The 23,519-nt window shown below is 35.5% G+C and overlaps 2 protein-coding genes across 3 annotated transcripts; both read right to left on the minus strand.

Annotated features, from left to right (window-relative positions):
• Positions 1-512: 512 nt before the first annotated feature.
• On the minus strand, positions 513-3,464 carry LOC110696494 (zinc finger CCCH domain-containing protein 15 homolog). The gene is made up of 2 exons (XM_021873786.1): positions 3,295-3,464; positions 513-820 (listed from the first exon to the last, which is right to left on the minus strand). Exons 1-2 carry the CDS (start codon positions 3,388-3,390, stop codon positions 686-688), a joined length of 231 nt encoding a protein of 76 aa, XP_021729478.1. The 5' UTR covers positions 3,391-3,464; the 3' UTR covers positions 513-685.
• A 1,323-nt stretch (positions 3,465-4,787) lies between these two features.
• LOC110696495 (pre-mRNA-processing protein 40A-like) lies at positions 4,788-23,207 on the minus strand. 2 transcript variants are annotated; one of them, XM_021873787.1, is made up of 28 exons: positions 23,057-23,207; positions 22,358-22,424; positions 21,945-22,277; positions 21,696-21,845; positions 19,417-19,490; positions 19,089-19,158; positions 17,986-18,038; positions 17,813-17,870; positions 17,375-17,727; positions 14,305-14,377; positions 13,101-13,190; positions 12,908-12,976; positions 12,734-12,811; positions 12,496-12,582; positions 12,337-12,371; positions 12,129-12,234; positions 11,198-11,278; positions 11,023-11,115; positions 10,902-10,955; positions 10,583-10,699; positions 10,393-10,491; positions 9,484-9,531; positions 9,274-9,366; positions 6,959-7,066; positions 6,819-6,883; positions 6,624-6,726; positions 5,292-5,678; positions 4,788-5,195 (listed from the first exon to the last, which is right to left on the minus strand). In XM_021873787.1, exons 2-28 carry the CDS (start codon positions 22,397-22,399, stop codon positions 5,058-5,060), a joined length of 3,057 nt encoding a protein of 1,018 aa, XP_021729479.1. In that variant the 5' UTR covers positions 22,400-22,424; positions 23,057-23,207; the 3' UTR covers positions 4,788-5,057. The 2 variants fall into 2 exon arrangements, with proteins under 2 accessions (XP_021729479.1, XP_021729480.1); XM_021873788.1 differs by lacking the exons at positions 21,696-21,845; positions 21,945-22,277; positions 22,358-22,424; positions 23,057-23,207 and adding an exon at positions 18,808-18,875 and having other exon boundaries at positions 19,417-19,431.
• Positions 23,208-23,519: the final 312 nt, after the last annotated feature.

The following is a 23,519-nucleotide window of genomic DNA, read 5'->3' on the forward strand; positions in this document are numbered from 1 at the left end:
GTAAATTTTTAGGGTTCCTACATCAATGCAAGGATTTTTTAGTATGCAAGAATTTTCGAGTTTTCAAGGATTTTCGAGTTCAGCAATAGAGAAAAAGGTGGTCACCTTTTCAGCAAATTTTTTTTAAGGAAGAAGAGTCCCCTTTTTAGTATTGTGGGTCTGCTGGAAGAAAGAAGTAGAAGTGGGGTTCAGCCTCAATTGTTTTTTTATTATGGCATGGGTCCCACCCCATTACAATTTTTTACTATACAATTCAGAATTTCCCTCCAATTTCTAAACCCGTTACAAAAAAGTTGCATTATATTTACAAATATGCCATGTTATGCATTTGCGGACACATATCAAACCTCCATTACTACTTCCTCCTAAGCTACAAGTATTTTTGCTTTACGACATGCTAGGCAGTGAGGTTATTCCCACCTCAAAATTCTAACGGATTGTCGCTCGATTGTCTGTTGTTTGGCAGCACTGGGAAATTAAGGGATATATTGCTTCCTTGGAGGTTTGCCACATTCAGAAACATTTAGCCTAGTACGTTTAAATATTGCAGTATATATTTTATTATTTTTCTACACTTGGAATGCCATATAGTATGTCCTGAAACTAAATTGCCAGCAGGAAGAATAAGATAAATATCTCACAAAATCTAATATTACACATATGAAAGGTAATATAACAGAAACATTCAGTAAAGATTATTATCAAACACCCAAGGTTCATTCACGAAAAGCTCTCGGCCATTCATTTGCACTACCCCAGCTCTTATATCTTCTTCTCGCTTCCTAGCAGCTTCAGCTCTCTGAGCTGATGCATTAGCATCCTGCAACATATAGATAAGCAGATTAGCAATCCACAACACACAAAATGTGAAATATTGATACAATAATTATCAATTATGCATAAAATTGAACAAACATGAACTTGAAAATCTAAAACCACAGTCCACAAATACAAAGGTCTCTGTTCCGTAAAGAACATTTTGTCCATCTTACACACAACATATCAAAAGAACATCTCTAAACCATTAGGCTGAAAATATTACATAAAACAAGACACCAGGCAAAATGCATGAGCTACTCTTCGCCTTGCTTTACTTCATTATACCTTTTTTTTGGCAAAGTTCCTTGCACATCCCTCCCATACTTTTGTTTCTGGACACCCCCCCCCCCCTCCCCCTCTTCTTCTCCAGGTTTCTTAATTAAGAAAATTATAAAACTGTGATATGTATTCAGAACAAAACCAGAAAATCCCTAAGAGCCATTGAACACTATCCTCTCTGATTTGGAAATAGATGATCTTGCTTGGGCCGCTGAAGAAGATTTTTTTAATATAGAGAAATTGGACTTGGCATTCTTGCTATCTCTTGAATGCTTTGAACCATCTTAAGCCCATTGACAAGCAAGAAGAGGAGAAATTGGGGGACTCATGGGATGATTATGGTTTTGAAGATACTGAATTGCAAAGCCCGGTTGATGGTATGAAAGCCCGCGTCCGAGTCCAAAATGGAATGGAATTACTTAGGAGCTACAAGAATAAACACCACACTCAATCTTCACAATTAACACTATTGTCCATAGCCTCATCAAATACTGCATATTAACCAACCTTCCACTTCTCAATAAGTGGCGTGGCCTTACAAGCAAACATAATGAAAATATTAGTTGTTGATAATTGATGAAGGCTACTAATAGGGGTGATATCTAAAATCATGCAGCAATCTGCAAATAATATCACATGAATCAAATGGGACAATGGGTACATGTATTCTGTATCAAGTATCAAATAAATAATATTGAGAATAAATAATTAGGTAAAGGCAATGTTTCTGTATCACAACATTTGATCTGTTGCTTTGTCTATCAGAAACATTGTCTGATGAAATTGGTCTGGCAGTAGGCAGCATAAAGGCTGAAAGGTAAAACAGATAGAAAGAGCCCTGCTTACAGCTGCCTTTAGAGTTTGTGTGCAAGCCATATCTGATGAACAAAGCACAAGAATTTAAGATATAAGAACTAGTACTTAGCGTATTAAAACTTTACAAGACAGGTTATAGTTTATACAACTCTCACGCATCGTAGGGATAAGAGTTCATAAAAGCAACATCTTATGCATTCACTCAACTTCTAGCCCTAGGAAAGTTAGTGGTGTATAAATAGAGTAATCTTCTTTTATTAGCCGTAAGTTCATACGATAGAAGAATGATGATCTCCATCCTGCAAGCCCTTCCAATAAGGTAACTTAAAAGTACTGATGCTTTTGAACTGACTAAAGGGAAATCTGAACTTTATTTGAGACAGATGAAATTATCTCAGCTCCCTTCTATACGTGGTGTTTTTCTTTCTAATTATTAACCCAAAAATATAATTACCAAAGAGAGTGACATTGCAACCCTAAAAGTCGTGAACCTAAAGTATAGCCTCAAAGAAACAACACTACCTACTTGGTAATTTTAGCAAGATGATATAGATGACAAGTAGCAACTATGTCATGATAGTTCCCATCAGAGAGTGAACTAATTACTACAACTTGGATCAAAACCATCTGCAAAGACTGCAATGTAGGTATAAGTATATAATGAATAAAAATATGAAACCAATATCTCCAACCAACTACATATTGTTACTATTGATACATTGTAAAAATACTATCGTTCTTAGCGATATGGGCAACTTCTGTACAATCAAAATATAGGCGGTTGATTAAAGATGGAGGGAGTATTCATTAACTAAAAATGCCCACTACTAACGCTAAGATAGGAAAATCGAATTCGAGGAGTACACTCAACAACGATGATCTAGCCTAGTAGCAAGTTCCAAGGTCTCATCATGATATAAATTCAGCTGAAAATTCCCTCCTACTTTCCTAGTGATCCGGCTTTCAACTATTCTTTATATCTAGAATAATAACCCTTAACAACTAATAATCTATAAACTTCACATTCACAAACCCAGATAATCATCAATTGCATAATAATCTTATCGATTCTAGAAAGTAGCATGCTGGAATAGTTTGATTGAGGCAACAAGCAATTTAATGCATTTTTTATAACTCAATTTTAACCCAATTACAAATCGCTCTTATAAAATTCAATTTTCTAGCATAAATTCTACTAACAACAGCAACACCAAGTTAAATTATCACAAAAAACAAGGAATTATTCTCAACAAAATACGAATTAAAGAACGAGATTATGAAATTTATCAACAACATTATGCAGCAACAAGAGAAAAATTAGGGTTTGAAAGCAACATTAAGAAAAAGTGAGCAATTTAAGAAATCGAAAACGAGTATAACCTTCTGGCGTTTCCATGAAAGAAATTGAGCAGGTGTTAATGAAGCAGGAGCTCCAGAATCTGGCGTTTGTTTCAGTTGTTCTACTTCTTCCCCCATTTCAGCGTTGCTTGGAATTCACACGCTCAGAAAACGAAAATTACTCGTAGTAACATAGTTATATAACGTTTTTTTTTCTTAAAACAAAAGAAAGTGTTTTTTTTTTATATCGTTGTATACTATATTACTATGTGCAACTTTTGAATAATGCCCCGTTTAGTTTATTTTTTTTTTTTCTTTTGTTGAACTGAAATTATTTTTATTGAAATTAAATTAATTTTACTCAACTGAAATTAATTTTACTAAATTGAAATTATGTTTGCTGAACTAAAATTATTTTTACTGATTTTCTGTTATATTTCTTTTTTAAAGTTACTGATTTTTACTGAACTGAAATTATTTTTACTGAACTGAACTTATTTTGCTGAACTGAAATTATTTTTACTGAACTAAAATTATTTTTACTGAATATTATTTTTTTAAGGTGAACTGAACAGGGCCTAAGTTGAATATTATTTTTTATTGGTTTTTCTTTTTCTTCAATATACTTCATATGTTATTTACGCATCTAGAGGTTTTTTTTTCCCTAGCGCGATTTGTGATAATATTTTGTGTTTTGGAGGGATGTACGTGGTTTACTACAGAATAATTGAGAGAATAATATCTGAATGTGAATACCAAAATAATTTTTGGTCGTGTTTAGTAACACATGATTTTCATACAAATGCTAGAATTGTAACCATATTTCTACTCCTCCATTTCATAATAATCGTAATACTAGCCTACTAGGTATTGCATAAAATTTGAAGGTAAGGACTATGAATGGATTTTTTTTTATTATAATATAAAATATAATAATTATTAGGAGAGAGAAATAATAAAATTAAAAATCAAAAAAAGTAGTGTAACACCTTTTTTTTTCACCAGATTTTTATTGAACTAAATTAATTGTACAAAACTGAAATTAATTTTACTTATTAAAACTTATTTATACTGATTTCCAATTATATCTGTTCTTTAAAGTTATTACGGAGTAATTTTTACTACTGCCTCCTTAAATATTAGTTGCAATTTTGGGGTATTATTTATAAGATATAAAATATTCCAAAGTTACAACTAATATTTAACGGAGGTAGTAATTAAAATTATATTTACTGAATTAAAAAATACTTTTACTGAACTGAAATTATCCTGTTGAATAAAGCATTGCCTAAATAGGGTTTGTAGGAGAGAGATATAACAATAAAACAGTGTGATTCATGTCGCGTCAATTTTTTCAGCTCTACATGACGCAATAATGATAAAATAGTGTCCGATTTATGTCGCTCAACTTTTGTCAGCTCTATATGGCGCAATATTGATTGTATGTGCAACATTGGTGTGTGCAAGGGAGGCTGTGGCAAAAGTGAATCCGTTTCTTCTTTATTCTTGTATTTTCCTTCTATCTTTGACTTTCAAAAAAATCAATGTTTATGAAGCTTTTGTCAAAAATTGAATACTGAATTACATACTACCCTTTCATTTTATAATCTAAAGTCTAAACATATGCATAGTAAGCAGTCTCAAGAAAAGCGATGCAACTTATACAGCAACACAAAATAGTGTGGCTCAGAAGTACAAAATAAACAAATTATTGTTGAACAAGGTAATCATAGAACAAATACGAGAAAAGATCTAAACTTTTCTACCAACACAAAAGTGCGGGATGAAGCCATAGATTATGAAGGCTACGAGATTTCCCCATCTTCACCAAGTTCACCATCTTCGAGATCATCATGGGCACCATTTTTCCGAGAACCTTCCTGGTGATCCCTCTTGTGCTTTTTCTGTCTACTTTCACCATCTGAATCAGGTGAGTGTTCATGCTGTAAAGAAATTACAGAGAAGCATTAAATCAATAACCACCATTTTCAGAAAATTTTTATTTTATTGGATTGATTCTAATGTTTATACTACCATACCTTTCGAGATTTTTTTCGATCACTGCCATGTCGGCGGGATTTTTTGTGCTCCTCTTTATCATCTCTGTCAGAACTGACATCATCAGTGGTGTCATGGTGCCGCTTTCGGTGACGTCTATCCCTGTCGTCTTCTCTGTCAGAACTTACATCATCAGTAGTATCATGGTGCCGTTTTCTATGCTTCCTCTCTCTGTCTTTATCCTTCTCTTTCCTATTCTCATCCTTATTGCTATAGCTATCAGTTGCATCCACAGCTTCATCATCTGACTCCTCTTTCTTAGAGCGCTCTTTTCGCTTTTCTCTGTCACGATCTTTATCTTTATCCTTCTTCTCCTTCTCCTTCTCCTTCCTTTTCTCCTTTTCCTCTCTTTCTTTCTCCTTTTTCACCTGTATCCATTCAGCACCATGATAAAATTAGACATGAAACTACAACATGCTTATAAAAACTATAATTATTTTTAAAAGATGATTAAAAAAAATACATAGTAAATAAAATAAGTTTTTCGATTGCCTAGGGACTATATTTTGAGTAACCAAACAACACTACATATCAAAGGGAGTGTACTTTCCATTCTCCTTTCCCTTTCTTTAAAATCGATGCCTTTCCCTTTGATGAACCAAACGCCCCCTGACTTTACTCAGAAAAAAAAAATGGTGTACCCAATTTCAGGCCCTCACTATATTGGCTTAAAATAATCTAGATCTTTATTAAATATAATAACAAAAAAAAAAGCAGCACCTTGTAGTCTTGTACATCCAATTTTAATACACTGAAAAAACCAATGAGGTATCTTGTCAGATTTGTATTACAATGTGGATCCGAAGTCGAATTATCTTCCTCTTTCAAGGTGATATAATAGGTTATTCATTGCTCAGAACCTCATATAAGGTGATATACAGCTACAAACAGCTAAGGTGTAAGCTCAAGTCCTTAAAGGTTGATGTAAGAAATCAATGGCATGGCTAATTGGCTATACATCATAATGCCAAGCTCTGCTGAAAAATCATCGACTCTTGGAACCAACAGTCAAGACCAATATTAACCTAAACCAACCCATTATCTACACATATTTTTAAAAATCGCTAACAGCAGCAAGATAAGGTGCTTCCCAGTCCCAATACCTTTCCCTATATAGTAGTGATTAAGGAGATGTAAATTGGGTACTTATAACAAGCAAATAGTTCACTAAGATAGGTGGCTTGGCCAGTGAGTTCTCATTGAATATATAGCAGGTTATGTAATGGAATGAAATTTCACCAATATTTAATATTTGTTCACAGATTGCACACACACAAATAGACTGAGTTATCCCAATTTAGTTGATATTATACCTTTTCTTCCTCACGCTTTCGTTCTTTCTCTCTTGCCTTCTCTTGCAGGTAAGCAATATAGTCCTCAAAGGTCTCCTTCACCAATGTTTCATTCCCAATTTCTCTAGATAATATCATAGTTTAAAAGCAAGTTAAAAATAATGTTAAGAACCTCAAATGAAACAAAGCCTACCAGCATCAGTGACTTAGGTATACCTGTACTCTTCACTTTCTTCAAAGAGTTGTCTAGAATCTTCCCAAGTAGAAGATACAGTTACTTCCTAAGATGACAACACACCAATGAGTACAAGGTCATATCAAGCAGCCAATCACAAGTTATATGAATTCAGAGGTACCTTAAGAGACCGCAATAAATCAGTGAAGTCATCTAGAAGACGCTGGCGCTTCTTAGCTTCTTTCTCTTCCTTTTCCTTTATCCTCTCAAGCTGCTCTTCAAAAACCAGCTGCAAAAGAGTAGATAACAATCATATTATCACCAAAAACAAGCATCAATTCTCAATTAAGACTCCTAGAGGTAGATTGTGATAGATATGCACCTAGAGATTGGATGTAAGTTATAAAGCAAATACCCAAAAGAAAACATTTATGTGGCAAATATGCTAGATATAGATGAGAATATATACATAGGTTTAGAGTGCATAAAAAGAAGAGCATTTGGTAAGTTGTGATATGCTTTATACATATCATGATGGAAAAGGGTAATATATTTTGTGAATGAGGCACCGTTATATCACTAATCAGGAAATAATTGATATGCTTTCCTTCCAAACTTCGCTCCCTTTGATCACATTGGTTCTACAAAAGTAGGTTAGGATACTCTAGCAGCGCCTAACGCCTTCTACATATCCAAAGACAATGTGTATTTTTAATTCTTATGATTTTCTTCTTTCTTTATGATTTGGAAAAAGTTGGGCCTCCCCACAAAATGTTTATTGCCCAAACTTCTCACCGCTAGATATGTCAAGATTATTTTGGAAACATGGTAATAAGAGTAACTAGCCAATTCCATGCAACACAGATGGCTATATCCAAAATATTTGAGCACGTTACAATGATGATCACACATATAATATCATAAAGTGACTTCTACAAGCAAATTAGAGTTTGTTTGTCATGCAAGATTCGGGAAAGGGTAAGGTAACAAAAACCCTCATATCTCTTAGCTGGTGTTTGATTGCATATATTTTAATTCCTTTTCCCCCCTCTTTTGGTTTTTGGGCATCCCTAACATTTTCTCTTCTCCAAAAGTCCACTTAAGCCATACCTGACTACACCTTCATCAATTCCCCAACCACCTTTCCCATTATCAGTTTATCACATTATTGACTGCACCACCACTTTCCCTTCCCAATTCCCAACTTAGCACTGCAACTCTCGACAACAAACCTCTTCCCGCACTAGCTATAAACCCACCACCCACCAGGTCACCATCATCACATGAAAGAACCACCACAAGTCAACTATCACCCATTAACTACTCCAAACTTCGAGAACCATGATAGAACCTCCAACAACCACACAGCACCCTTCACGGCATTCGTGAGTCATAACTTGACACTATCATGGCCAAATTTAGCCACCAATGTTACAGATTTAAACCTCCAGGCAGATTTATACGCAATAGACAAATATCACCAAACTACACATGTAAGCTGCTGATGGCTATTGGCTGTGGAAAATGGTAGGACAGAAGTCAAGTTTCAATAATATCTACAATATTATTAATCATGGGGACAACATGTTGACGACATGTGTCACTACATGTCATAATGAGATTAATTACATGGCACCACATGGATGATGACATGACGCCTCATATAGATATTTGAGCCATATTTAATCCCTCACACTTCTTGGAATTTCCAACTTTTATGATTATGACCATTATTGTTCTATCAAGTGGACAGCCACATTGATTCCCCGTAAATAAATTCCTTTTTAGTCTATTGTATTTGTTTTTTTATTCCACAATTAATGTCACTTTATTACTTAATTAACATGTATGAGATGTAACTTTTCATTAACTTGGATTTCAAAAGTTTTTAAATAATTATGCAATTCCCTACTTAATTATAAAACATATACTACTGCATCTCTCTTTCTATCCCCATATTTTTTTCTACTTTTTATTTTATTATTAAACTCAAGATAATGTTTTCAAGATATTATTAAAACTTAAGGTAGTTTTTTCATTTATATTTAAACAAAACCCGGGCATCCGGTTCTTAAACTAGTTAAAAGGTGAAAAGGAGAGAAAATTATAAGGTGTAAACCCAGTAATTATCAAAAAAATAAAGGCAGTTGTGATGGTGGCAAATTGGCAATGATGATAGTGGGAGGAGGGGGCAATTAGTTTTTAGAGGTGGAAATATTTTTATCCAGTGAAACAACAGGAATTGAAACCCCTATTCTTCAAACCAGGCAAAAGAGGTATTATACGGGTTTTTATTTCCTTTACTTGATTCCTTTCCCTATCCTTGAACCAAAGAGCCCTTAGCGTACATAAGTAGCACTAACGGTTGTGAAAGCTAAGAAGACATAAATCGAGCAAGCAATAAGTTGATCAAGATGGAGATCTTCAATAACCTTATTGACTATTCTACAAATATAAAAAATCTAAAAAAACCAAGAAATATATACATATATATACCTTCAAATTGACATCCGAAATTGGTGGAGACCCAAGCTCTGGAGAAATAGATGACTTAAATTCCTCAAAGGTCCATGTCGAAGTCATAGTAATCTGCGATAAAAAATTAATATTTATAAAATTCTATTTTCAGCATCACCTGTCGCAAGAGCATACAACTACTAGACAATTAAAATACAAATGCAAGCAAAACAATTAATGTCATCTTACCTTGCTCAACTTCATAGCATCTTTTATTCTACTTTTGTCGTCATGATACTGTCAGGAGAGCAAAAGAAAGAAGACTTACCAAATAATTATACATCAATTAGGACAGGGGTCTAAAAACGGTGGAAGGATAATCAATTACTAAATTACAACAAATAACCAGTTCACATGATAACATGCTCACAAACAGCACATGAAGGTGTAAATTAATGTTAAAACACGAGAAATTTTTTTTATTAGATTTACAAAAAATAAATGAATAGCCAGATGTTTCTAGCACAGAAAATCTAACACGAAGTTCATGAAGTCTTTAATCGGCTTATGTAAGTGGTGGTAGAAAATTCAACTTGAGCCTGTCTCCCTGTCATGTCATCTAGAGCAAGTATAATAGGTTTCAAATTGGGAGGGATGCTTGGGATCCACTCCAGATAACAGATGACTCATAATTGTCCCTGGTAATTTATTTCAAAGGTTTTCCCATAGACATATAGGTGGTTGCAACATTAGATTTGTGGGTTTTGGTAAGGCAAAGATAAAGTGGCGATGCAGAGATAGACACGCTGCGGATTATTTGACTTAAGCGTAATGCCTTTATTATCAAGGGAATGCTGCTTCCAGTGATAGATTATGGATAAAGCAACTTTGATAACAACTTTTTGGAATAAGGAAGATAGGTCTTTTCAAAACAATTCTATTCAACTGAACCAATTTCAGAAAACAATTACTAATGTCCCATGAGGACTCCTTGTTCTCCTGCTGTGATTCTTACTTTAAACATTTATAGTATCTCCTAGTCAAAAATAATTCGTTGGCTGCTGAATGCCATTGCCAAAGGCAAAAAATGCTTTATTTTAAGACTATGGTAACAAAAAGTGCATCAACAGAGGATAATTATGGATGCTAGATTTGTACCTGGTTCTCCAGCTCATCAACCACGTCCTCAAACAAATCTTTTGGAGTTGACCCTGATATGTTACGTGCCACAGCAAGATAAGCAGGAGATTCTTTGACCTGAAAATCAAGAACATAAATTCCAATAACCATATATACTGAACAAATTACCATTCTTTCTTGATTTAAAATCAATAAGGGAAAGACTAACTTTAGCACAATAATCGCGCCAGATTGATTTTGCAGTGAGAACACCAGCTGCAACATCATCCTCCAACATCTTGCGAAATTCATCACGATTTTTTCGTTCTGCTCTCCTCAGTTGTTCCTGAAAATTTGTAATAAATAAATAACAAGAGAGAATAACTCAAATTTTCATACTATTAGTATGAGTGCAATGCCATTCAAGACATATTGAAGGACCTGCAGAAAAAGTAAGTGATCTCCAAAAGAATGTGAGCGATGATAAAAACAAAGATGCATAGACATTTAAATTCACAAATAAGGGTGAGAAAAGAAAGTAGGCAAACCTTCTGAAGCTTCTTCTGCTCCTCTTCTTCCTTCTCCAAGTAACGAATGTAATCCTGCCAAAGACCACAATTAAACAAGAAGTTCCATTAAAATAAGCAGATAATAAGAAATGCTATAAACCTGGAATATTTCTAAGCGGTCAATCTTTTCAAGGCGTGAACATCTCTCGTCATCCTCCAAGCGGTCCTGAACTTTTCTCCATAGACTGTTTGCCTGCCATCCAAAATAATCTCATAAACCAAGATGATATGCTCTGTAAAAGGAAACTACGAAATCAAGAACTATAATTATGCACCTCAATAAAGTCACAAGATTCCAGATACTTCCAGTAGTCTTCCCTATTCCGCCTATACTCTTCATCAGCCTTCTCCTTTTCCTGAAAGAACTCAGCACAAGAAGCATACACTAAACAAGGGGGTGGTATACTTGATAATTCATACTATAACAAAAAATGAATAGCTGAAAACATAGAGTAGAATAACAGTGATTCAGGATATTGACTCCTTAATGTGCTCAGTTATTGAATATCTAAATCACAAAGAGAGAAAGTGCGAAATTTGATTCAAGACACCAGTCTTTTCAAATTGTAAAAACCAATAACAGTTCATTCAAAAACCCACAAGCAAATTTGCTGTTTGAAAGACTTGATTTAAATAAATCCAAGCCTTTAGATACCTAAAAGGGCCTCTTTATTACTGTATTTTGCAGAAATTTGAAAAGTCACGACAAATTTAGTTGACTGTATTATACTTCCTTTGATTCTTTATAATTATACATTTGGAATTTTGCACTATCCAAATACTAACTCTGACCACATTTTTTACTGATAAACAAGAAACGAAAGATAGCTTAATAATTTTTTCTAACATAATTAAAGATATTAATGGTTAAAGTTATGAATTAGTCAAATTGTTACAAATTTTAAGGAAACAGAGGAAGTACATTGTCAATGGGGGGAGCTAAATACACTGTTCTCAACTCCCTCCCCCTCTAGCTTAATAAAGTGCCACATCACTCACATAGAAACTGACTGCTACAACCAGAGACAAAATTAAGGAAAACAAATAAACTCTTTTGAAGGCTGCACAATGCATAAAATTAACTATCTACTTCAAGATGTGGAGTGTGTTACGGGAAAATATTATCCATTCTCCATTACAATTAGTGATAGTCAATTTTTAATCACTTTTCTCCAGCGCAAGATGCTATTAAAAGCCAACACTTACCTTTTTTTGGAGTTCCACCAAATAATTTTCAAAAAGTTCCTGCCGATCTTTGGGCTTTTCAACAGCTTTGAAACGTTCATCATCTTCAAACATGGTAATAGCTTTACTGAAAACATCAATATCAATCAGAACAATTGAACAGAGAAGAAGCAATCAACCAAGACGAAGAAGAACGATCTTGTAAGTTGTAATGCCATAAAACACATACCTCCATTTCATAGATGATGTCAGTACCTCTGACTCCTTTAAGGAAAAATGAAAAGATATAATCAAAATCACAGCCCATTCCCCCACCACAAAAACAAAGTTATAAAATAAATAAACATGATAGAATTAGAGGCAAAAGCAATGAAAGAAAACAGCATACTTCCAACATTTTTGTAAACTCTTCCTTTGCTTTCTTTTGCCTCAAGCGTCGCTCCTCAGCCTCCTGTTTCTTCCGCTGTCCCAGATACTAGAACAAAGGAAGTTGTAAAGAAACTTGTAATTTTAATTTTATTTATAGTCTTCCAAGTACAAAAGTCAATGAATTAGCAGAACAATAGCCTAAAGATAACAATAAATTATATGGAGGGACTAGAAAAGCATCATCAATGTAATACTACCTCGTTAAAAGCTTGCTTCCGCTCTCCTAATGTCTTCAAAGCACCATACCTCTTGTCATTGACTATCACCCTCATAGCCTGAAAACAAATATAAATAAATTAAACCATTGGCAGGGTAATTTGATAGACTTTAAGCCACTTCATTTTATTCAAGAAAAGATCCAAGTACCATACCTGATCCCAGGACCAGTCAGACTGAACATTTGCAGACTCAAGAAGCAACTTAAATGCATTTTTTGCTTCCTAAGAAGAGAGAGGATAAGTCAATGTAAGCACGTAATCAAACATAAATAAAGAGAGAAACTCAAAATACTGCAAAGAAAAACCAACACAACATGCTTGACCATGTCATCTGAATGCTGAATACCTGCTTGTTGGCAAAAACCAAAGGCTCATCATTGGTTGGTTTCTCACTCAAATCAACTTTGACTGCAGCTGCCATCCCTTTCCGTGCTTCCTGGTATTTATGCAAAAATTCAATGAAGCATCACACTAAGAAAAACATTTTTGTCGGCATCATTTTGGTCAGCATGAATCAATCAATCAAAGCCTTAATCCCATAAGTGGGATGGCTACATGAACCAAATTTGATTATTCCGTGTAGTCATCGACATTAATCTTCCTCCTCCATCCCTTATGATCAAATGCTTCATCCTCATGCAAATCCATATTCATATCCTTCCTAACTCCTTCCAACCAAGTCATTTACAGCCTCCCTCTCCCTCGTTTAACCCCTCTATGTTCCCACTCTTCCACTCTTCGAACCGGTGCACCCTCAGGACTCCGTCTTACACGCCCAAACCAACGCAGACGATTTTCCCTTAGTTTATCTGCAATGCCAGCCACACCTACTTTCTTGCGAATAACCTCATTTCTGATTCTATCTCTTAGAGTGTTCTCGCACATCCACCTTAACATGCGCATTTCCGTAACCTCCATCTTTTTAATGTACTCCTTCTAAGAAACCAACATTCTGTACCATAGAGCAACACTAGTCTTATGGCAATCCTGTAGAACTTCAACTGTAAGGGGATACTTCGGTCACATAACACTCCCGTTGCCGCTCTCCATTAAAGCCACCTCGACTTAATCCCGTGGTCCACGTCTTAATCAATGTCGCCATTTTCCTGATACTTAAAACATTCACTCATGGTCAAATCCTTTCCATCCAAACTCACCTCTTCATTGCTTGTCCCCCTCTGAGTACCAAAGCAACATAGTAAATATTCAGTATTACTCCGACTTAGCTTAAACCCTCTAAATTCCAACCTTTGCCTCCATTGCTCCAACTTAGCGTTAACCCCATCTTTAGTTTCATCCACCAAAATAATATCATCCGCAAACAACATACACCATGGAACCTCATCTTGAATTGGTCTAGTTACTTTATCTAGAACCGTTGCAAAAAGAAAAGGGCTTAATGTAGACCCTTGATACAATCCAATTGTAATAGGGAAATCTTTTGTCAACCCTCCGCATGTCCTCACATTTGGTCAGCATGAATGCATAAAGAGTTTACTACAGCACAATGCAAGTCAGATAAATATCATCTATTACAACATATCCCATACCTGAAGATCATGCACAGAACCTCCATCTGCCGAGGTTGAAATTTCCTGAGATGATGCTCTGTCTGAAGCACTCCTGTAAACAAAGTTATAATTAGAAGTTTTAGTACCATTAGGAGATGATTGGATTGGATCTAGCCCTTCATTTGACCATTTGTTTGAACTAATATTAAAGAGTGAATATTTTTCAGGTGTTACAAATATTTTGAAAAGCTAAAAGTCGAACTCTTCTTCTTTATTCATCCATCCCCCTAAAATTGTTATAAAAAAGACCCAAAAGTGTATGCCTTACACCTCACTACTAGGCTACTAGGACACCCCTATGTCACTCAGACTATTAATTTCATCTCAAATACCCATGTCGGATACTACTCGGATCCTCGGACATTGGTAAGACACTTCAACCCTTCATATTTACCAAAATCATGGAAATTTCACAAAATAGCCAGGTTAAACAAATGCATACATATGTCAGACAAGGGTACAAGAGTCAAGCAAAATTGAGATACCCCCTTCTACGGTTTTGATTAGAAAAGGTGATTTCAACTCCAAAAAGGCATGTTCTCACAATCTCAGTGCACTAATTGTCCAAGATGAAATTATCAAATTGGGCTAAAGAAATCCCTTGGTCCCCTTGACAAAGTATGACAGGCTGGATGAAAACCCTGAGTCCCTGACCATAGCCACAAGATCATCAAGGAAGCACTACTCTCCATGTGGTAAGTAGTTCACCAAACTTTTTTTTCCTCGTTGATTACGATGAAATGAAGACACCACTAAACCAGTACATAGTAGTATAGTACCACTGGATAGTCTAGTGATGCAAGCAAAATCTTTAGCAGTATACTTTTTTTCTTCTCTCCTTTGTCTGCCAACAATTGGTAATTTTTCTTGTCACATCCTCTCTCTCTCTCTCTCACTCTCTCTTCTTTTTGTGGTCTTCTTCCATTTGGAAATCCCTAGAATGCCTGCAACAGCATCATTAGTCCCTCTTGCTGGTCCAGCCCCAATGAAACTGAGAGCCTTCTGTGTTTTTAGGTAAAGCCCAAAGGCCACTGAAGTGTGTATACAACTTTCTATCTCAGACACCTTCTCCACTTCGGATTTCGAAATAACACAATAAAACCTCATAAGCCAAAACAATTAATTAACATTTAACAACTTGGCTTAGCTCATCCTATTCTCATTTACAACTAAAATTTTTGGCTTAAAAGGATTAAAGCGGTGTTTCACAATGGAGCTTTACCCCCCAACTATGCTAATATAATTGGGTGCTTGTCTAGATTTTATAAAATCATCCATCATCACTCTTAAACCTATACGCAAAATCTACATCAGTGTCACTAGGCTCCCTTCAGAAAATGGGTGAAGATAGGGATGAGGCCTCATTTAATAGTACCAAGTCTGCTGCAGGTCTAGCAGGTATATCACACGCTAAAATTTGGTCCCTTCAGTGGAAATCGACTTAAAACATAAAAGGCTATCTTTTTAGCATTGTGGAAATCGACTTTCACATAAAAGGCTATCTTTTTAGCATAGTGGAAATCGACTTAAACATAAGAGGCTATCTTTTTAGCATAGAGTTAGCTCTCCAGATTGCAGTTACATAGGATGGACATGACTCTTTCTTTGGATAGACAGATCAGAAGTTATTCTCTTGGTAACATTATCTTGACTAATGATTTAGCCTCTGTTCGGCAAGAATGGAGATATTAACTATAGAAAATTAGGCCAGATGATGGTCGGACATGGATCCAAAGTGATTATTTAAGTAGTAGACTCGCATAATAAAGAAGGAAAAACTCACATGATTAATCCCAACTATCGGTGGTCTTCCCATATTAATCCCAACTATGGGTTATTCTGGAATAATCTCAACTATGAGGAAGCCTTCCAGAAAAGATCCGGTGAACAGTGTTAACCGTTTTAACGGGTCACATGGGCTAGGTGGCATATCGTGATTGGCATATAAGCTTTTTATTATTTTCTTTTAAAAAATCAGCCTTAGTTTATCCAAAAAAAAGTAAATAGAACAAACCAGCCAAGTGGGGGTAGCAGGGGGCTGGTTTTGGTCATAAGCAGCAAAGTAGAGGGTGGTGGTGCCACGATGGTTGCTTACAGAGGTGCTCAGCTTAGATGGTTGATGATAGTTATTGATTGTTGCTTATTCATCGATTTTGAATGAAGAGAAGAGAAAATAATCAGGGGTGATTTAAGTAGGACAGAACGAGAGTGCAATGGAGTGGTTAAGGAGATTTAAAAATCTTGAACTTCTATTAAAGAATGGGATTTATATCATCCTAAGCATTTGATTGGAATTGCAGTATCCTTGATAGCAAATTGAATTTTCCTTTTGGAAGTATTTTTTTTTTAGTCCAATTGTTGCCCCAAATTGTTTCGTAAGGCACATGGAGTTTTCTGTCAGTTCATGAGAGAAGGGACTATCTAGTAATAATGCAAAACATGATGTTTGATTGCTTCGAACACGAGCCAGCTATGATTTTATGGGCGCCGAAAAGATTTTAGTTGTTGGATCAGAAAGATAGAGCCTAGAGCCTTATTGGTGCACACAGGTGGTTGGTGGTTGCTGGGTGGTAGCAGGGGTGGAGTGGACTGGTGGTAGAGGACCCGGGCAAGGAGAGGAGAGAGTTATTTGTTGATAAAAAAAAATTCCTGCTTAACTGGTTTCAAGTCATCTGGATCATTTTTGAAAGGCAACCCCAGTCCCCGTACCCCACAGTTGGGATTGATATGGGAAGACCACCAATAGTTGGGATTAATCATGTGAATTTTTCTAAGAAAGAAAGCAAGGTTAGTATCTGCGCATTCCTTCTGTATTAAAATTTCGGCAGCTCTCTATCTCTTCTAAGATGGATAATATAGCAGCCCGTTTTTAAATATCTTTATAATATAAACACAGCAACAACCAATACAATTTTTAATTGACTTTCTCATTCATACTACTATCACACCGAAAATCAGATTTAGATCTGACCCCATAAATAGAAATAAATGGCATAAATGAGACCAAGAAAAGCAAGACTAAAACAAGATCATGAGTATAAGTGCATACACTGTTACAGAGGATGCATTTAAGGCAGCAGGAAGAACAGCATCTCCAGAAATAGAAGCAGATAGAGGAGTCACTGCAGGAGGATTTGTTACTGCCAAGCTGGTTGGAGCAACGGAATGCTCCACAGAGGGTTCTGATGACGCAACATTAACTACAGGTAATGGGTTGACAGCTGGTGGGAAACTTAATGGATTCGAACTTACACCAGAAGCAGATAATAAACCATTGGAGCTGGCCAAAACTGGAGCAGCTGGAGATGCTTCCTCAGAAGTCAGACTTACTGTTGCCGCGGGTTGAGATATCAGCCCAGTATCTCCCTGACCAAATTCTTTTTCAGCTTGCTCACGAGCCAACTGCAAAACCCATAACCTAAATAATAAGAATATAAACCAGAGGCCAGCAAGTACTATATCAATTCTCCCAAGACATTTAATATACCTTCAAATCTTCTGGTATAGTCCATTTTGATTCCTTTGTAACCTTGTTATAGTAATACCTAGTAAGCAGTGCATACAAATCGTGAGCCAACACAGCAACAAATTTACAATGCAACAGCAGGTTGATTAAACCAACCAGCTGCTCATAAATATCAAATGAAATATTGACCATACTTCTTCCCTTCTGGTGTAGTGAACTCCTTCCACACAGTTGACGCATCAGCTCTCTGTGAAAAATGAAATTTATTAGATTCAAGAAAAAATACAACATTAGAACCGCTTCAGAAAGTCAAAATTTGTACGAAAATACCAACATACTCTAATTCATATGCGCACACACACGCACATCCTCTATCTCTCTCTTTCACACACACACACACAAACACAAAGAGAAATATAAAAAAGGGAGTAAAGTCTGAAACTAGATACTAGAAGCAAGAACCAAATTGAAGAAATTATTGACAGTGACACTTTCTGATTCAATTAATATTTAAAGCAAGTGGACAGAGCTTGTTGCTTCTCATATATGAAAAAACAGTGTCAGCATTGATATAGTGATGTGGTGGTTCTGCAGAACCACCATGGATCAAGACAGATGATGTGCAAACACTAGTACATACTTTAACTATAAGGAGCTTGCCAAATGTCCAAATTAAAACCTTTTAAGGAAAAAAAAGGCCATACAAATACATAATCAATCAGTTTATAGGAACTAACATAACCCAAAATAGCTTTGCACAAAAAAAATAATCAAGATACTTGATTTTTATTAAAAGGTGATGTAGCCACTTCGTAAAATATAAAATTTTATTAGACGCTCAGCTGTTGTTTGAAGGGATAATGAACTTTTAATTATAATGGGAAGGTCAATTGTGGGCAGAGAGAGAATCAATTTTCAGACAACATAAGAAGGGGAAAAAAAAATTAACATGAAAATGAGCAGAAAAGAAAAGTTATTCCTATCTAAGAAAATAAGTGTAGATAGCAAATCATTGCCTGCCTTGCAAAAGTGAATCCGCCGTCAAGATGAGCATTTAGAGTAGTCTCCTGACTTGCCATGACATCTACAAACCAGTGCAACATGCAAACAAAAGGAAAATTGGAATAAAAAAATTTTGTCCAATTTAAGTATTCCTTTCATTGAAGATATATTTTGCCAACAATCATGAACAGGAACATGCTCAGCAAATAATAAGCAAAAAAAATGCATAATTCCAGCTGATTAACTCAAGACAAAGCAAATAAAACACACATCTGCTAGGATGAAAATGACTAACCTCTGTTGGAGTCATCAACTCTAATGGCTTCTCCCAGCTAGACTGCTTAGTTTTCTTGTTATAATAATACCTGCTCAAGAGGATAGGATAAATTGCAATTAACGAAATGGAATCATTAATGAGGAAATCATACACAAAGATTTAGTCTTTCTTTTAACCCCCTGAATATAAAAGGAAAGAAGAAACACAGGCAACAGCCTTGCATATCAATAAATGCTGACAAACACAATCTATATAGATGTATTATGTACTCGGCAGAATCATACACATAAATACACCAAAAATAGACAGCAAAATTAATGAATGATAAGGCAGAACAAATACATACCTTCTTCCATCAGAAGTGTTGTGCTCTTGCCAATCGGAAGAAGACTGTTGACTTGTATCCGAAGGGTTGACAGCCTTACATCAATGGTTATGAAAAAGGTTAATCATATGCAAACTTATAGCAAATTATACAATGACAACAAAAAGTAAGAGCAGGATCATTAGAGCTATCTTCTTATGCTCATTTTCTATCGTAAACAGTCCTAAGATAATGATCTGCTTTAAAGTAATTGGGAAAGGGCTCAGGTGGCATTCATGCGCACACACTCTGGTATAAAAGAACACATAACATTCGTAAGATCTAGGAGACGGATGGTGTTTAGATTTAACATTAATAGATTAAGCCAAAGATGGAGGTGATCCTCATCCCGTTTCCCCCATCTAATTAACTAATTCAAAATGTAAAGCTCCAACAACCTCAAACATCATCAACAAACAACAGAATCAAACGCTGCAGTTAATTGGGAACCCAATTCAACAATTTCAACCTCATCAATCCAAAACGAAGCTAATCCTCTTTTTCTTAAAAAAAAAGAAGGTTTTGCATGTACAGTAACGAAAATGTGGATGCTTTTTTAAGAGATTGGATTTATCAAGGAAGTGATGACTTGAGGATATCCTCGGTCGGCATATACTCCCTCTGATCCAATTTGTCCCCATTGAAATCGGGGAGCAAATTAAGACAAGTGAATCTTAATGAGGGAGAAAAAATTAAAATTTGGAGAGTCTAGTTTTAACATTAAATAGTCCCACAGTTGAAAAAATAAAGGGGGGTGGGGGGACAAGGTAATTAGTGTAGCAATTGGGAAAAAAGAATGATGATTAAAACTTGTTTCAAAAATTTCATGGAAAAGAGAAATTGGTATTAAATTTTGGCACTCACAAAACGAGAAGAACTTTTTGAGCCTTCCTAATCGAAAACGAGAAGAACAAATAGGATCGGAGAAAGTATGACGGAGAAAGAGGGAATGGATGCCAACAATTTGGAAGATGAAGAAGAGTGATGGGTGGTGGTGCTTTAGGAAGGTGGTGGAGAAGGTGGAAAAGAGTAAAGGCGTAAATAAGCTGAAACATAACAAACTACTCGCAGTGCCGGACCTACAATAACGCAACGCATAAGGGGCCTACGCAACTTTTCAAAAATGAGGCCCTCCATTTTGTGAGGGTTTTCCAATCATTGGGGTCACAATACTTGCAAAACAAATTGTATATTGAATTTTGATTATGTTAAAGATTTATTTTTAATTTTGTAAAAATGGAAAAGTTGGTAAATTGCATGTATAAGAATATTTTTGGGAGATAAACACGATTTAATCAATTCCATCTTAAAATTGAATACTTTTCTATTAAAAATAAGAATTGAAAAGAGTGAAATTAATTTGGGAGATAAAGGATTTGTGTAGATTAATTGATAATAGTTGAAAATTTGAAGATAAAAATTTGGTAAAATAATTTGAAAAGTAGTATAAATGGAGTTAATAGAAGAGAGAAATAATAAAACATTTATGCAAGTGGGGTTAGTGGGAGAGAGAAATAATAAAATAGTAATGGACCCTAACTAAATTAGGAAGTGCTGCAATTATTATGAAACGGATGTAAAAGGAAAATGGTGTGATTATTACAAAATGGAGGGAGTATCCTAAAACTACTTTAGTATATTTATGAATCTATTAATCGTATATATTGTAAAAATAACATATTATTTCATCGTATGTAGGCATGAAAACTCCACCATTACCTTTTATAGAAAAAGAAAGAAAGCATCTTGTATTAAATTAAGTAGATACATTAAATCTTGACAGAAATCATTTTTAATGATAAAAAGGATTTGTTCATTCAATCAATCTTGATTTAAGCTCGTTCAAGATCAAGCTTAAACTCGAAATGCAATCAAGCACATTCATGAACAAAGCTTGAACAAGCCAAATTCTTTTAACAAGGTTTTTAAATCCTCGTTCAAGCTTGAAATACCTCAAACCATCTAAGCCTCAAATTTTTGACTAGGTTCCTTGACTACCCCAAACCATCTAAGCCTCAAATCCCATATTTCATAGCCTTTACCCCATCTTAAAATGACTCATTTTGAATATCAGACTTTAATATATTACAGTGAAAGAAAGTGATCCCTTCTCTCCTTTTCTTAATTTGCTCTTATAATTTCAACCCTTCTATGAAAAAGTTTAGAAATAAAATAAATAAATAAAAACTTTGGATAAGTTTTAATATTTGGAAAAGCATCAGTAAGAAAGCAAGATTTCCCTTCTAATTGTATAAACTCACAGGAACAGCAGCAGCAGAAACTGAAGACTGGTCTGCGGTTTGTGGAACCGGTACAAAAGGCACAGAGCTTTGACTTCCAGATGATAACCATGGTTGACTGCCAACTGGTGCTGGTGCCGCAGGTGCTGACAAATGGGATACTGGTTGAAACTGTGAAGAGGTGATCAGCTATTTTAGCCAGTGATTTTAAAAAGTAAATGATATGACATATATAGCATAACATTAGACTGTTCATAAAAACTATCTTACTGTATATGACGACGAAAAAGGAGCTCCCATGCCACCTACACCAGAGGCGTGATTGCCAAAAGGCGGAGCAGAATGCTGATTCTGCTGCGCACCCAAATTCATAGGCCTGTTTGGTTGACCATATGGCAAATTCATACCTTGTGACGACATAGGACCACCCGGCATTCCAGGTCTATGTGATAACTGCTGCATTGGTTGAGAGTATTGCATGGGTTGAGAGAACTGCATAGGTTGATTTGGACCAGAAGGCATATTCTGTCCAGGTGCTAGAAACTGTTGCGAAGACCCCGGTAAATATGGCTGCCCTTGCTGACCCGGGACTGCAGGACGATACTGCAATAGCAATTACATATGAGCAAAACTCAAGCAATTCCCACCATAATAATAAACCTCAAAATATGACAACAATCTACCTGTGTAGACATAGGAGGGCCATAGTTTTGTGCAGTGCCCATAGAAGCAATCAGACTGGGGCTGAAGCTGTTTTAACAAGAGAAAATTAAATCAATCTAAAATAAAATAATGCAATGAACAACTCAGATAAGTGCATCTGAAACTAAAACTAGCATAAACCTAACTAACTGTAACAGAGATCAAGGGATTAACGCTACTAAAAATAGACGCGCAATAGCAATCCCAGAAGCCACAGTCGTGCAGCACGGGCAATAGAAACACCCAACTAGGGCCAACATACTCGGGTTCGGCTTAAGCTCAATAGAATATAGGCAGGCTCTCGAAGCACGACGAGCTCAAAACCCAAGCACGCCCGAGCTCCAACAACCTTAAAAATTTTAGGCTAGGTTCATGGACTCAATTAGGCTCGAAAATTGCAATACATTAGCAACCAAATTCGACTCAACTATCAAATTAAGCTCGAAAAATCACAAAATTTATCTAGCTTAAGATTATCAACGTAAAGTGAACATAGCAAAATTCTGACAACAGAATCGCTCGTTCTAATCCTTGATAACTTCAGTAATCATAACCAAAAGCTCAGAAATCCAACTTAGAAGAACCCTAAATTAACTATACCGACAATTAAATTAACGAAAGTGTGAAACGAAACCCTAGATTGTAAAATTGATGTTCGACGATTAAAGACAATATCTTACCTCCGAAGGCGCTTCAATGGCAGAGAAAAAGCTCGGAAGTCGCTTCAATGTAGAACTCAAAGTACGGTTCAATGGAAGGGAGAGAGGTGCAGCGTAAAAGTGAAACGCTTCAAAGGGGAAAAAATTAATAATAATTAAAATCAAAACATATGAGGATGATATAAGACACGTATAATAAATTATAAAATGTCAACTAATATCGACGATCAAAATTCATTCTCATCTTCTCGGTAAGTTTTGTTACTGAACATCTTAAACTATGGAGTGCGGAGTATGTTTTTTTTTCTATTTTTTAACGCTCGTTAAGTGTATTCATTTACTAATGCGTGATTGATGCACTCTGATGCACCATGTGCATGATACATTCAGAAAGAACATAGGCATATTTTAAAGAATATGGGTGAAAAAAAAACATTAAGATATTTATAAAGAACTCGAGCATAATATGTTCTTTGAGTTTGAA

Source organism: Chenopodium quinoa, unplaced genomic scaffold (genome assembly GCF_001683475.1).
Source record: "Chenopodium quinoa cultivar QQ74 unplaced genomic scaffold, ASM168347v1, whole genome shotgun sequence".
Classification (NCBI taxonomy): Eukaryota; Viridiplantae; Streptophyta; class Magnoliopsida; order Caryophyllales; family Amaranthaceae; genus Chenopodium; species Chenopodium quinoa.

Bases quoted from the DNA above. Each gene is read 5' to 3' on its own strand.
- LOC110696494 (XM_021873786.1), bottom strand. From the start codon at position 3,390: ATGGGGGAAGAAGTAGAACAACTGAAACAAACGCCAGATTCTGGAGCT. The intron at 821-3,294 runs GTTATACTCGTT...TATATGTTGCAG, and splicing joins TTTCATGGAAACGCCAGAAG to GATGCTAATGCATCAGCTCA.
- LOC110696495 (XM_021873787.1), bottom strand. From the start codon at position 22,399: ATGGGCACTGCACAAAACTATGGCCCTCCTATGTCTACACAG. The intron at 12,583-12,733 runs GTAGTATTACAT...CCTTTGTTCTAG, and splicing joins GGAAGCAAGCTTTTAACGAG to TATCTGGGACAGCGGAAGAA. The intron at 10,956-11,022 runs GTTTATAGCATT...GGTCTTTGGCAG, and splicing joins ACCGCTTAGAAATATTCCAG to GATTACATTCGTTACTTGGA.